Source organism: Manihot esculenta, chromosome 6 (assembly GCF_001659605.2).
Source record: "Manihot esculenta cultivar AM560-2 chromosome 6, M.esculenta_v8, whole genome shotgun sequence".
NCBI classification, from domain to species: domain Eukaryota; kingdom Viridiplantae; phylum Streptophyta; class Magnoliopsida; order Malpighiales; family Euphorbiaceae; genus Manihot; species Manihot esculenta.
Window position 1 is genome coordinate 10,852,652 of NC_035166.2, and position 13,490 is coordinate 10,866,141.

The 13,490-nt window shown below is 35.4% G+C and overlaps 1 protein-coding gene across 2 annotated transcripts; it reads left to right on the forward strand.

The window, feature by feature from the left end:
* The first annotated feature begins 7,835 nt into the window (after positions 1-7,835).
* On the forward strand, positions 7,836-11,842 carry LOC110616787 (reticulon-like protein B21). Of its 2 annotated transcripts, XM_021759278.2 has the most exons (9): positions 7,839-9,260; positions 9,339-9,401; positions 9,491-9,593; positions 9,689-9,763; positions 9,842-9,986; positions 10,079-10,148; positions 10,725-10,790; positions 11,308-11,430; positions 11,524-11,842. In XM_021759278.2, the coding sequence occupies exons 1-9, from the start codon at positions 8,171-8,173 to the stop codon at positions 11,682-11,684; spliced, it is 1,896 nt and encodes a 631-aa protein (XP_021614970.1). In that variant the 5' UTR covers positions 7,839-8,170; the 3' UTR covers positions 11,685-11,842. The 2 variants fall into 2 exon arrangements, with proteins under 2 accessions (XP_021614971.1, XP_021614970.1); XM_021759279.2 differs by lacking the exon at positions 11,524-11,842 and having other exon boundaries at positions 7,836-9,260; positions 10,684-10,790.
* Positions 11,843-13,490: the final 1,648 nt, after the last annotated feature.

Here is a 13,490-nt window from a genome sequence, read left to right on the forward strand (position 1 = left end):
ATATACCGTGGAAACATGGAAAAACGAATGGAGCTCTTCCTTTGCAGTAGGTAAATCTAACTCGTGGAATACATTCCCAATCCTTTGCAGGATTTCAAGGGTCCAATGTATTTGAGAGTTAACTTACCTTTTTGTCCATGACGAATCATCCTCTCTTTAGGAGACACCTCCAGCAACCTCAACATGCTTCCTCGGCGCACTCTGACAAAACTCTTCTCGCTTCTGAAACCTTACATGCCTCATGCGGATAACTTCATAACTCTCCTGCTGACTCACAACAGTTCTGATTCTTCTCATTCCTTGACTACTGACCTTCTTCTTACTATACTAAGGGATGGGATAGCCGTCAAGTGGTTTCCAGTTGAGGGCATCTTTCAAAATATTTGCCTCACCGTAAAATGAGCCTTGAAGTCATAACCACTACACAGTTTTTTTTTTTTTACCCATCACCTCTGCCACCGGTTCTTCCCCCTTGACTCAAGATGTATTGCAAGCTCTATCGATCCGTAAGGATCTACCATCATACCTTATACAGGTAGCGCCTCTACATCTCGAGTGCAGGATCATCATCGCTAGCTCTAGATCATGTGTAAGATGATTCAACTCATGCTTCTTCAGCTATTTAGAAGCATAAGCAATCATCCAGTCACTCTACGTTATCACACAATCTAGTTCCACTCGGAACGCATCACAGGACACTGTGACATCTTCATTGCTGGCGGACAGAGCCACCACTGGTACTGACATCAACATTTCCTTCGGCTCTTCAAAGCCTTCTTCACACTGAGTAGACTACACAACCCTCTGGTTCTTCTTGATCCATCTGGCCATAGGAGCGGCAACTCTAGAGAAGTTCTAAATGAACCTCCAGTAGGTAACCTGCCCAACCCAAAAACTTTTGATCTACTCCACTACAATGGGTCTGGGCTAGTCAGCTACAACTTCAACTTTCTCGGGTCTACCTCACTTTTCTCTTTTCGACATACAATGACCCAAGAAAGATATGCTCCTCGACCGTAACTCACATTTGGAGAACTAGGCATCCAAGCCATGTTCTCTCAGGATCTGCAATCCTGATTTCAGATAATGGGCATACCCTCATGCATTTCTGGAACTCCCCGAGGTACCGTCAACGAAGACAATAACGGAGTGATCCAGAAACCGACTAAAACTTTGCTTATGAGAACCATGAATGCTGTAAGGGCGTTCATTAACCCGAACGACATTCCTAGGAACTCATAGTGCCCATATCTGGCTCTAAACACTGATCTCTGAACATCCTCTTCCTTGATCTTAACTGATAGTACCTGGACTTCAGATCTATTTTGGAAAGGCAACTAGCTCCTGTTAGCTGGCTTAAATAGATCGTCGATCCAAGGTAACAAATACTTATTCTAGGTAGTGACTTTGTTCAACGACTTGTAGTCGATACAAAGTCCTAGGGATCCATCCTTCAACCACGTAACATTACTGGAACACCCCAAAGTGAGGTGCTTAGTTAGATGGGAACCCTTGTCTACCAACTCTTGCAACTGATCCTTACAACTCTTTTAACTCTGATGATACCATCCTGTGGGGAAGGATAGAGATTGGTCCAATTCCATACGTTACTTCTATTTTGAACTCTATCTCCCTGACAGGTGGTAGTCTTGGGAACTCGTCTGGGGAAACATCTGAGAACTTCTCTAACAACTGGCACTGAGGCTGGCTCCCTGACCCGACCATCAAACTCTCTCTAAAGAGCTAGAACCCCTGATAACCTTTCCTGAACAACCTACGAGCCCGTAGGGCTGATATCAATCTTCTAGGTATCCCTACACTGTCCCCTCAAAGGACTACCTCTGATCCATCCCGACCTCTAAACTTGACTACCTTGTCTCTGCATGTAACGACCCGAAAATCGGACCGCTACCGGCGCTAGGATCCGGGTCGGCTTAACGCCGCCAAGACCCGTAGCAAGCCTGACATTCATCCTGAAAACCTGTTAAATCCCATACATGATCAACAATATACATAAAAATTTAAAACTTTTCCATCAAACATCCAACTCAATCTGAACATACATGTACATAGTCATGATCATAATCGTGATCCCTCTATGGGATCTCATCAATGCCCCAACGGGCGATACAACATGAGATGAGTTGGCTTTCATGAACATTATAAAACATTTTTGATCATGTAATAAAAGGGATATCTCATACACAATGTCAAGCACAATATCTAATCCTCAATATCTATACATGACTGAAACTGTACTTTTACATAACATTAATACATTTATCATGTCCACACTATCTATTACATACATCAAACTTTATTACTCTTGTAAACTTCCTGGTCTACCCTGAACCTGCAATCCTGGGGAAAAGGGAGAGGGGTGAGCTACTAGAGCCCAGTGAGCAGAATAGTAAAAACATTTAAATCATATGGATCATGGAATGCATCACATCACAGCTAAATCACATCAAGGATGAACTTGTCACCAATAGCCCTCTACATGGTCCAACTGTGCCAGAACGTAGAATGGGTCCTGGTCTTTCCCTTACATATCATAACATAACAGTGTCCAACTGTGCCAGAACGTAGAATGGGTCCTGGTCTTTCCCTTACATAGTGCCAGCGAACGTAGAATGGGTCCCACTGGTCTTACTTTCCGTACCGTACATATCACATCGTCATATCATAGGTCGAGGGCTATGGATCATCCAACATTCATCCACATCAACATTTAACATATGCAATGCAACATATTCGTGAAATTCTAATGCAAGCAACCTAATTCATCACATGGCATTCATGATGCATGAAGCATGCTAAAAAGTACATTAATTGCTTTAAAACATAATAGGTTATTCCACTCACCTCTGGGTAGCTCTGACCAGACACTGGGGCAACAGACTCACTGCTGGGGTCCTCGGTTCCTCGGGTCCGAACCTACACAGGTGGACTCAAATGAGGGACCAAACATACATGAACATAACTCTAAACTACTCCCCAAAAACCCCCTAAAACATCATGGAACAATCATAGAAAAACATGCAAGAAATGGCTGAACAGGGCACTTTCGGCGGCAGGTTCGGCGGCCGAAAGTCCCTCCAGAGCCGAAAGTCAGGCAGGTTCGGCGGCACCTTCGGCGGCCGAAACTCCCAGACAGAGGCGAAACTCATGCATGTTCGGCGGCACCTTCGGCGGCCAAAAGTGCCAGACAGAGACGAAAGTCTCCTTTCGGGGGCAACTTCGGCAGCCGAAAGGCCTGCCTCCCCAGCCATGTTTGGCGGCCAAAGTTCCTTCGGCTGCCGAACCTGGTTTCTGCCAAACGGCAGAAACTTGGCTCCCTTATGCATTTGTGCCTCCAAAATCATCCAAACATGCATAAACCTATTCTACAACATTCATACACAAGCATACAAGTTCCTAGGGGCATCAAACCATCAAAAACCCCAACTACAACACACAAGCAACACACATTGCTCAAAAACACATATAAAACCCATAAACCTAACTATGAGCTAAACATGCATTTAACCCCATAGATCTAGCATAAAACTTACTTTAAACATAAAATGAGCTTAAGATCGGCTCTTACCTCTTGTAGATCGAGGGAGAGACGTCCTAAACTCGGAGATGGGAGGTTTTGAGTTCTTGAACCTCAAAGCTCCAAAACTTTGCTCAAAGCTTGAAAATCTTCAAAACCAAGTAAAAACTCATGAAAATCGAGTCCGATGGGAAGGAAAGAACTCAAGATCGGTGAGGGGCGGCGGAGAGCTCACCTTGGCCGAAAATGAGGAAAAGCTCGCCCGTTTTCGGCTAAGGGACCCTTTTATAGTGGCTGGCCAGGCCACGTTCGGGGGCCGAATGTGCCTCCGCATGCATGCCATGTTCGGCGGCCGAACTTGAGGTTCGGCGGCCGAACCTGAGTTTTTCCTTTAAGGTTGTTTTCATGCAAAAACTCATTTCCATTTTATTTAAAACCATGAAATACCTTAAAACATTTTATGAAAACATGTTTCTACCCTACTAGAGGCTTCCGACATCCGAGATTCCACCGGACGGTAGGAATTCCGATACCGGAGTCTAGCCGGGTATTACATTCTCCCCCCCTTAAGAACATTCGTCCCCGAATGTACCTCAACTAGCACATAACATGGCATAAGACATAACATACATACAAAGCACATAAACACATAGAGATCTAACCTTAAAAGAGATAAGGGTACTGCTGGAGCATAGACTCCCGTGTCTCCCAAGTGCACTCCTCCAAATTGTGGTGGTTCCACAAGACTTTCACCATCGGGATTTCCTTGTTTCTTAACTTTCTGATCTGGGTGTCTATGATCCGTACTGGCTGTTCAACATAGGTGAGGTCCTCTTGGACCTCCACATCAGGCTCACTAAGAACCTTGCTCGGATCCGACACAAACTTCCTCAGCATCGAAACATGGAAAACCGGATGGATTCTCTCCATTGAAGCAGGTAAATCTAGCTTGTACGACACATTCCCTATCTTTTGCAAGATTTCAAAGGGTCCGATGTATCGTGGGGCTAGTTTACCTTTCTTCCCGAAGGGAACCACTCCCTTCATAGGAGACACCTTAAGCAATACCAGATCCCCCTCCTGAAACTCTAACTGTCTTCTGCGGACGTCTGCATAACTCTTCTGCCTGCTTGCAGCAGTCTTGATCCTTTCTCTGATTATGGGTACCACCCTGCTGGTAATCTCAACTAGCTTAGGCCCTGCCAAGGCCTTTTCTCCAACTTCTTCCCAGCAAACAGGTGATCTGCACTTCCTCCCATATAAAGCTTCATATGGAGCCATCCCGATGCTAGCATGATGGCTGTTATTGTAGGCAAACTCCACCAAAGGTAGATGCTGCCTCCAAGAACCGCCAAAGTCCAGCACACACATTCTGAGCATATCCTCTATGGTCTGGATGGTCCTTTCTGATTGTCCGTCCGTCTGGGGGTGGAAGGCAGTACTGAAATCCAACCTAGTACCCATGGCATTCTGCAGACTCCGCCAAAATCTGGAGGTGAACTGGGGCCCTCTATCTGACACTATCGAAACAGGAACCCCATGCAGTCTGACGATCTCATCCACATACACCTGCGTCAATTTGTCCACAGAATAGCCACTCCTGACAGGGATGAAGTGAGCAGATTTGGTGAGTCTGTCCACAATCACCCATATGGAGTCCAATCTGTTGGACGCTGCCGGTAACCCCACTACGAAGTCCATAGCTATATTTTCCCATTTCCATTATGGAATAGGTAGCGGGTTAAGCATTCCAGCCGGCTTCTGATGTTCCAGCTTCACCCTCTGACACACTTCGCAGGCTGACACAAACTGTGCCACTTCTTTCTTCATAGCTGGCCACCAATAAACCTTCTTTAGATCTTGATACATCTTGGTGGCTCCGGGGTGAATGTTGTATCTTGCATTATGAGCCTCTCTCATAATGTCTCCTTTTAGCCCAATGTCATCTGGTACACATAGTCTGCTCCCATAGCGGAGGATCCCCTTGCTGTCGAATCTGAACTCACTGTCATTGCCTGACTGAACAGTCCTAGCAATCTTTACTAACTCCGGGTCCTCATGCTGTTTCTGAGCCACCTGCTCCAGAAACACGGGTGCCACTCTCATCTGGGCCACCAAGGCACCTGTACCAGACAACTCCATCTGTAGACCTTCCTCAATGAGCTTGTAAAACTCCTTCACCACTGGCCTCCTCTCTGCCGATATGTGGGATAAACTGCCTAGTGACTTCCGGCTTAGGGCGTCTGCCACGACATTCGCCTTACCCGGATGATACTGAATCTTGCAATCGTAATCACTCAGCAGCTCCACCCATCTCCTCTGTCTCAAATTCAAATCTCTTTGACTCAGGATGTACTGCAGGCTTTTATGATCTGTAAAGATCTCACATTTAACCCCATAGAGGTAGTGCCTCCACATATTGAGAGAGTGATTATAGACGTAAAAAAGGTTTGCTGAATTATAGTTGTTAACGATGACTTCCTATAAAATCTTATCTTGTAGTTGAGAGAGTGAGTCTTGACGAACTGAACCGATTTAAGGCCGACCTGAAGCATTCGGGTCTTTTTTTTCTTTCGATGAAACCGAATATCATCTGATAAGATACTTGCCGCGTTGTCCTTTATTTGAATATTAATATATAACTTTTTTTTAAGTGTAATAATATTAATAATACTTAAAAGTAAACTGCAATAATTCAAAGAATAATTTGATAACCTCAATTATTTCATTTTAATGTAGCAATATGAGCAGAGAGTATATTATAAAAGATAATAAATGTTTATTATTTTTTATTATATTAATTATATTTTCTTAATTGATGTGGAGATAAAAGTAAGTCAATCCTTTCGAAAATGGATGAAATATTAAAATTAAAGCGTGATTATTATAAATTCAATTTTATAAATTAATAATTTTATTTTAAATCAATTGACTCAAAAAACTTAATATTTATATATATTTATATTCTAATTTTTATTTAATTAACCTAATTTTTATATTTTAATATAATTTTAATTAATTTATAAATTATTAAATTTAATAGTTTATATTTAGAATTTAATAATTTAGTTGATATATCATCATATATATTATTATTATTATTTAATTAATAATAAAAATTATAACGATGATTAAAGATGACGACGATAGCCAGAGTGATAATTGTAGTTACAATGAATGGATAGTGGTGACAATAGGTGTTAGCTAGGCGGCAGCGGTAGTGATGATAATGGTTATTATGTAGTTGCGTGTCAATTCAATTTTATATTATTTTTATAATAGAATTCAAAAATAAAATTGAAACGAAAAACCCATTTTGTTGTATTTTTTTTAAATAGTATATAATTATTAAAATTAGTAAAATTTTGAATTTTTTATAAATATTATTTTGAATTATATTAAAATATTAATTTAAAGTAATAATTAAAATAATAACGTATTATTTCTATTAGATTTACGAGTCAAATTAAGGGTACATTATAAATAAATTTAAATAATTTTTAACCTGCCGTACATATATTAAAACGCAAAAATTTATTATTTTTTTAATCACTATCCTTTTTAAAAATTGGATTTTTAATGAATCATAAAATTAGTACAAATAAATAATTTAAAGTGTGATGACGTATTTGGCCTTAGTCGTTTCCTAACACTAAAAATGTCTCCTAGATTAGGTAGTTTGCAAACTAAACCATTATCAAAAGATAATAATTAAATAAAAGAAAAAAATTGAAAATAATTCAATTAAAATAAAAAAAAAATGAAATCCATTCTTTTGCCACACACTACTGAGTATAAACACAATGGATAGAAAGTTTCCACTATTCCTCCATCATATTAATTTTGTTTTTCTTGAATTAGTGGATCCTTTATCAAAACTTTATCATCCATAATAACACTACTACATTATCCATAATAATACTATTTGACTCGTCCATACGTAAGTGACAGATATAGAGGAGTGTTCTGACTCGTCCAGACATAAATGACAGAGACAAGTGACACTATAGTAGAAAAGCGATTATACTTTAATGGCACACAAAAAAAATGAATAAAAAAAAAATAATCTTATCTAATTAAGTTTGTCCCATTAAAAACTCTATTTTTTTTATCTAAAAATATCAATTAATATTAATATAATGAAAAGTATAATTATTTAACAAAGTATTATAATTTTTTTTTAAAAAAATTATTAATTAATTTTATTGTTTTGGACGAGTAAATTTTAAATGATAGATGTTCTCAAAGGAAGGTAACAAAAGGAAAGAGGCTGCAAATTAAGGCAGCCTGTTCACTTACATGTGAAGCTAATGACTTTGAGAAGTGCCTCGTTTACGGTGATCTTCCCAGATCCTTTGATACAAAGTTGAGAGAATAAATACTCTCAAACAACAAACAAAAGTTCACCATCCTCTCATCCCCACCAGATTTTCTTGTGAAATTTTTAATGCACAACAGAGAAACTTCCAACAAAACCCTCTCTCTCACATCATCACCAACCGTCATTTCTTCAGCTTAAAGACTGTTATCCATTATTATTAACAACCATGTCCCAGTAGTACTCAATTTCCACAAAGGAAGATAGTGGAAAGAGAGAGAGACTGACACAGTACTTAGATTAAAAAGTAAACAATGGATGTCAGTAGAAGAAGAGCTGGGGCTAGAACTGGTGCGGCTGCAGGCTCTGTCTGGGAGAGCAGAATGAAGCTTGATGAAGTCAAAGGTGGTATCAAGGTTTCCAATGGCGACGGAAAATCTCAAGAGACTGCCACATCTGATACTCCAAGAAAGATTCTCAAGAGAGGCCAATCTGGTACTTCACTGGCCGCTACAGCCAAGAGAAAGACTTGGAAGTCTGACAATTCTGATGCCCAATTTCAGACTGCTAAAGGGAAAACTGAACCACCATCACTCAAGCATTGTGAGGAACAGTGTAGAGAGTTGAGTGTTTCTGGTGATGGAATCAAGAAAAGCTCAATGCCGGCTAGAAGAGGAAGATCTGAAGGAGTTAAAGAACTGAGTGTGTCAGTTGATGTAATTGATAAAAGCCCAGTTCAGAACAAGAAAGGGAGATCTGATGTTGATAAGGAGATTGGTGTTTCTGCTGATGGAAATGAGAAGAGCCCAGTTCAGATGAGAAAAACAAGATCTGATGTAAAAGAAGCTGTTGAATCTGGTGCCCAATTGAGGAAATGTAAGTCAGATTCAGCTAATGCTGCAATTCTTTCTGGTAAAGGTATGGTAGTTGATAGTGGGATTGAGAGGGATTCAATGGATTCAATTAAAGGAAGTGAAGATTCTGTTAGTAGCATTGAGAAGAGTCCACCTGAAATTGTGGAGACCGGATCTGAAGGATCTTGCAAAGAGTTTGGAGTTTGCCAAGAAAAGGTAATTTGTAGCAGTGAAGCCAATGGAGCACCAATCAAATCAGCTCCTCAACTCTTGGTGGATAATCAAGATGAACATGATGATATGGCCACTGATGGGGATGAAGCATTTGATGAAGATGAGGAAATGGAGATTGAGATTGAGGAGAAGAACCTTGATGTTAAGGAAATTAACATACCAGAACAGAACACTAAGCCTAAAAAAATAGAGAATGAAGATAAAAGGGTTTATCAGTTTAGCAACAAAACAGCACCCACTTCTTCAACAGTGAATAAACAGTCACCTCCTGTGTTAAGAAGAGCAACAATTTACCAAAATCATCCAAAACCCACAAGTAAGAATTCCTTGTCTCATCATTTTGATGGGATTTTTTGTTCATTTGAGTTATTTCCTTTGTTGGGTGCTTTTGCAGTTCCAGTTACTAATGAATATCCCCAAAGTTTCCCAGAAACTCATGACAAACTGCAAAATCTAGGTGAGATTTCATTTCTTTGAACAAGTTGAATGAATTCCCTCTTTTCTTTTGGTTATCCAAAAAAAAAAGAAAAAGCTTTCTTCCCACAGTGGATTTGGTGATGTGGAAAGACATATCAAGATCTGCATTTATGTTTGGGATTGGTACATTCATCATAATCTCTTCGTCCTACACTAAAGATATCAATATAAGGTCAGAAATCCCAAACTCTAAGCTTGTAAAAATCTTCTTTTGTTTACTATTCATCTGTCAAAACCTGAAATCTGTTGTGTTCACTTGTTACACAGCTGCATTTCTTTAATTTCCTATCTGGGTCTTGTTTATCTCGCAGCCATTTTCTTGAGTAGATCACTCATTTACAGGTAATAATCAATCCTCTGCATCAATGATGAAACATTTAACATTACAATTTTTTTTTCTTATGAATATTATATGTGCAGGGGAGTTATATACATGGAAGATAAAAGGCATGTGCTGGGTGAAGAAGAGGCAATGTGGTTGCTAAAATTGGTACTGCCTTATTTGAATGAGTGCTTGTTGAAAATCAGAGCCCTCTTTTCTGGAGATCCTGCTACTACAATGAAGGTATTTCCTCTGATTATTTATTTCTATTTATTTTTTTTAAAAAAAACATTTGGGAAAGGTGCACAAAGTTTGATGAAGTGTGATCATGGCAGTTGGCAGTGCTGCTGTTTGTTCTTGCCAGGTGTGGCAGCTCCATAACTATCTGGAAGATGGCTAAATTGGGTATGTCCTTTCTTTGATTTGGCTTATAAGTTTCATGTCTATTTGTGCTTCAAATTCAGTGGAAATTTTGTTTTTTAATTAGTGTTAAAATATTTTCGTATTATTATATCATAACAAGGATCATTTTCAATTTTTAATTTTTAAAAATATTTACATGTAAAATATAATTATTAATTAAAAACTTAAAAATATAAAAATATATTACATAATTTCATCCATCCTCATCTTAAAATCTTAAAATTTATAGTTTAATTTATAATAAATAGCAATTTATTATATAATTTTTATATTAATATTTTTTTAAACAGTCATTATGTACTTGCAGGTTTAATCTGATAATAAGTGTATTCGAGAAGTATTGAGTTTTATTTTTTAAAATTTTTATTTTCATTAAAAAAAGGTTATTATATTATTTTAATATAAATTAAATTATAAATTTTAAAAGAAAGAATCACATAATATTTTTATATTTTTTATGAAATTTATAATTAAATTAATATGTAAAATAAACAAAAAGTCCTTTTTTTTCTTTCAGTTTTTGATCTGAAACATGGCTGGTTGTTCTCATTGCATCAGGCTTTTTTGGAGCTTTTACAGTGCCAAAAGTCTGCTCTTCCTACTCCTCACAGTTAACTTCTTACGGTAAATTCTTCAATTTAGCACTCTTTTGTCTTCTTGCAATTTTTTTTAAAATCGAGTTATTATATTATACCGTTAGACCATAGTAATTGATAAATACATTCGCTCACCGATCTAAATCTAACGCCAACAAACGTGGACCCCATCAAGTGATGGAACATGTAATTGGGTGGCCCACCACCTCAGGTCTCTTACCTACTATTTACACGTAGACGTAGTAGTGAGAGGCAGGTGCGGTCACTGGTGTAAGTTGCAACGGTTATGTTGACCAACCCTATGATAGGTGTAGATGATGATGTAGATGTGCTGGGTCCCACATGAGTCCATTATCCATCTTGATCTCAGTTATTTATCTCTAATCTCGGATTCTAATTTGGACCCACCACGCATTACAGAGAATCTAATTTTGTGTTTATATAATATTAGAAATCGAATCCGAGATTGAATACGGTAATATTAATGTCTTCTTTTTTTAACCATTAATTTTAAATTTAATTTAAATAAGAACATTTTTGTGAAGCTAAATTTTGGATCCAACGGTTTCGAGATGCGTGGCAGTCATGTTCGCACAAGAAAGCCGTCGCTTTGGCCATCTTTACCCTCGTCTGGAACCTCTCTTCTATAGTCGCTCGCGTTTGGGCAGGTGAGGACACCCTCGTCATTTCAACTAATTTAATTTACTAAAATAATTAGTTTATTTTATTTATTCTCTACATTCTATTTCATTATTATGCAGTGTTTATGATGTTCGTAGCCGTTCGATATTATCAACAGTCTATGGAATCATATAATTTGACGGAGAATGATGCAGATGATGAAAATTTTTGTGGGGAACAAAGAAAAGGAGTTGAGTTCACTCCAGTGGATGAAGTAAATAAAATGAAAAAGAAATTTTAAAAAATAAAATAAAATAAAGTATTCAGTATATATATTGATAAGAGATAATGTAAAATTTTATTTTCTTATTTTTCTTCCATCAATATAGTTTTAGTGTTTATTAGTTATATAATAATAATAATGATAATAATAATAATTAATTTCCTGATTGTGCTGTCCATTTTACTGATGCAGGTGATGTAAATGAAAATTTATTTTTTTTTTATTTTGAAATAGTTAATTGAATATTAAGATAATTATAAAATTAATTTAAAATGTAATTCCAAACTATTCTCATAGTTATTTATTATATTTTATTTTTTATGTATTTTAACTAATATTTATTTAAAATTCTATTTAGTAATATTGGATTAGCATTCGTTCGATTTAATTTAAAATTCAACAAAATCGAATAAATTAAAAAATTAAAATTTTAGATTTTATAAAAGTAATATTGAATCGATTTTGATAATAAATTAAATTGAATTGAACCGTTCAGATTGATTCAGTTCGATTTAATCGGTTTAAATTTTTGATAAATTTTTTATTTTTTACTCTTTATTTTTAATATTTTAAAATTTAATTAAAATATTTTAACCTTAATTATAATATAATATCTTTATATTATTAAAAATAGTATATTATTATTACTAATCGATTCAATTTGATATTTTTTTATTTTTTTATCAAATTAAATTCAACTAAATTAACCGAAATTAAAAATTAAATCAAATTAAAATGAATAAAAAATTAAACTGAATTTTTAAATTAATTTAATTTAATTAATTTTTTCAGTTTAAATAAAATACTACTCACACGGAATATAAACACATAGAAATAAGAAGATATGCTATAAAAAAAACTCAAACTTAGGCTAAAGTATTTGTATGTATGTGTCAAAAAATTGTGAAATATTTCTTTAGGAAAAAAAATTTTCTGTGTAAGAAAAAAATAATTTTATGAGAATTTAATTTAATTTAATTTTTATCAATTAAATTTTTTATTTGAAATGAAAAAAAATAATTTTTTTATTTATAAATTTTTATTTTAAAAAATATATAAATAATTTTATAAGAATTTATTTGTAAAAATTATGGAACGAAGCCTATTGAGCTATTTGCTTTGAACATGTACGCATAAATCCAAAATTGGGGCAGTCAATGAAAGGTATGGAGCCTTCAAATTATGGGCTAATGTTAATAGATTGGGCTAAGAAGGTTCCTTTTGCTGATTCCCCATATGGGTTTGGGTTTCAATGGCCAATGAATGGCATCCTACTATCAGACAACATATTGCCTGTGGTCTTTTCCTCTCGCACAACTATTTGTTCGGTTTAATTTAAAATTAAATCAAATTAAAATAAATTAAAAATTAAAATTTTAATATTTTTAAAAATTAAATGTATTAATTTTAAATAAAAATTTCAATTTGATTTAATTCGGCATATCATCAATTAGATTTTTTAATAGATTTTTTTTATTTTTTACATTTTATTTTAAGTATTTTAAAATTTAATTAAAATATTTTAATCTTATTTATAATCTAATATCTATATTATAAAAAATAATATATTATTATTATTAATCGATTTAATTTATTTTTTTAATTTTTTAATTATATATGAATGAAAACATATATAATTATGGGTGATAATTTTATAATAATTTAATTTGATGTTAGATTGTTAAAAAAAAATTCAAAGTTTTGAATGTATGAAGTACAATAGAGTTGAAAATTTTAAGATAATAATTATTAAGATATATTTAAATATTAATTAATTACCAATAAAATCAGTTTGTAAGTATTTAGATCATATTGAAATTACTA

Coding starts and splice junctions, on each gene's coding strand:
- LOC110616787 (XM_021759278.2), top strand. CDS start 8,171: ATGGATGTCAGTAGAAGAAGAGCTGGGGCTAGAACTGGTGCGGCTGCA. Junction 9,987..10,078: donor ATCCTGCTACTACAATGAAG/GTATTTCCTCTG, acceptor TGATCATGGCAG/TTGGCAGTGCTGCTGTTTGT. Junction 11,431..11,523: donor AGTCGCTCGCGTTTGGGCAG/GTGAGGACACCC, acceptor ATTATTATGCAG/TGTTTATGATGTTCGTAGCC.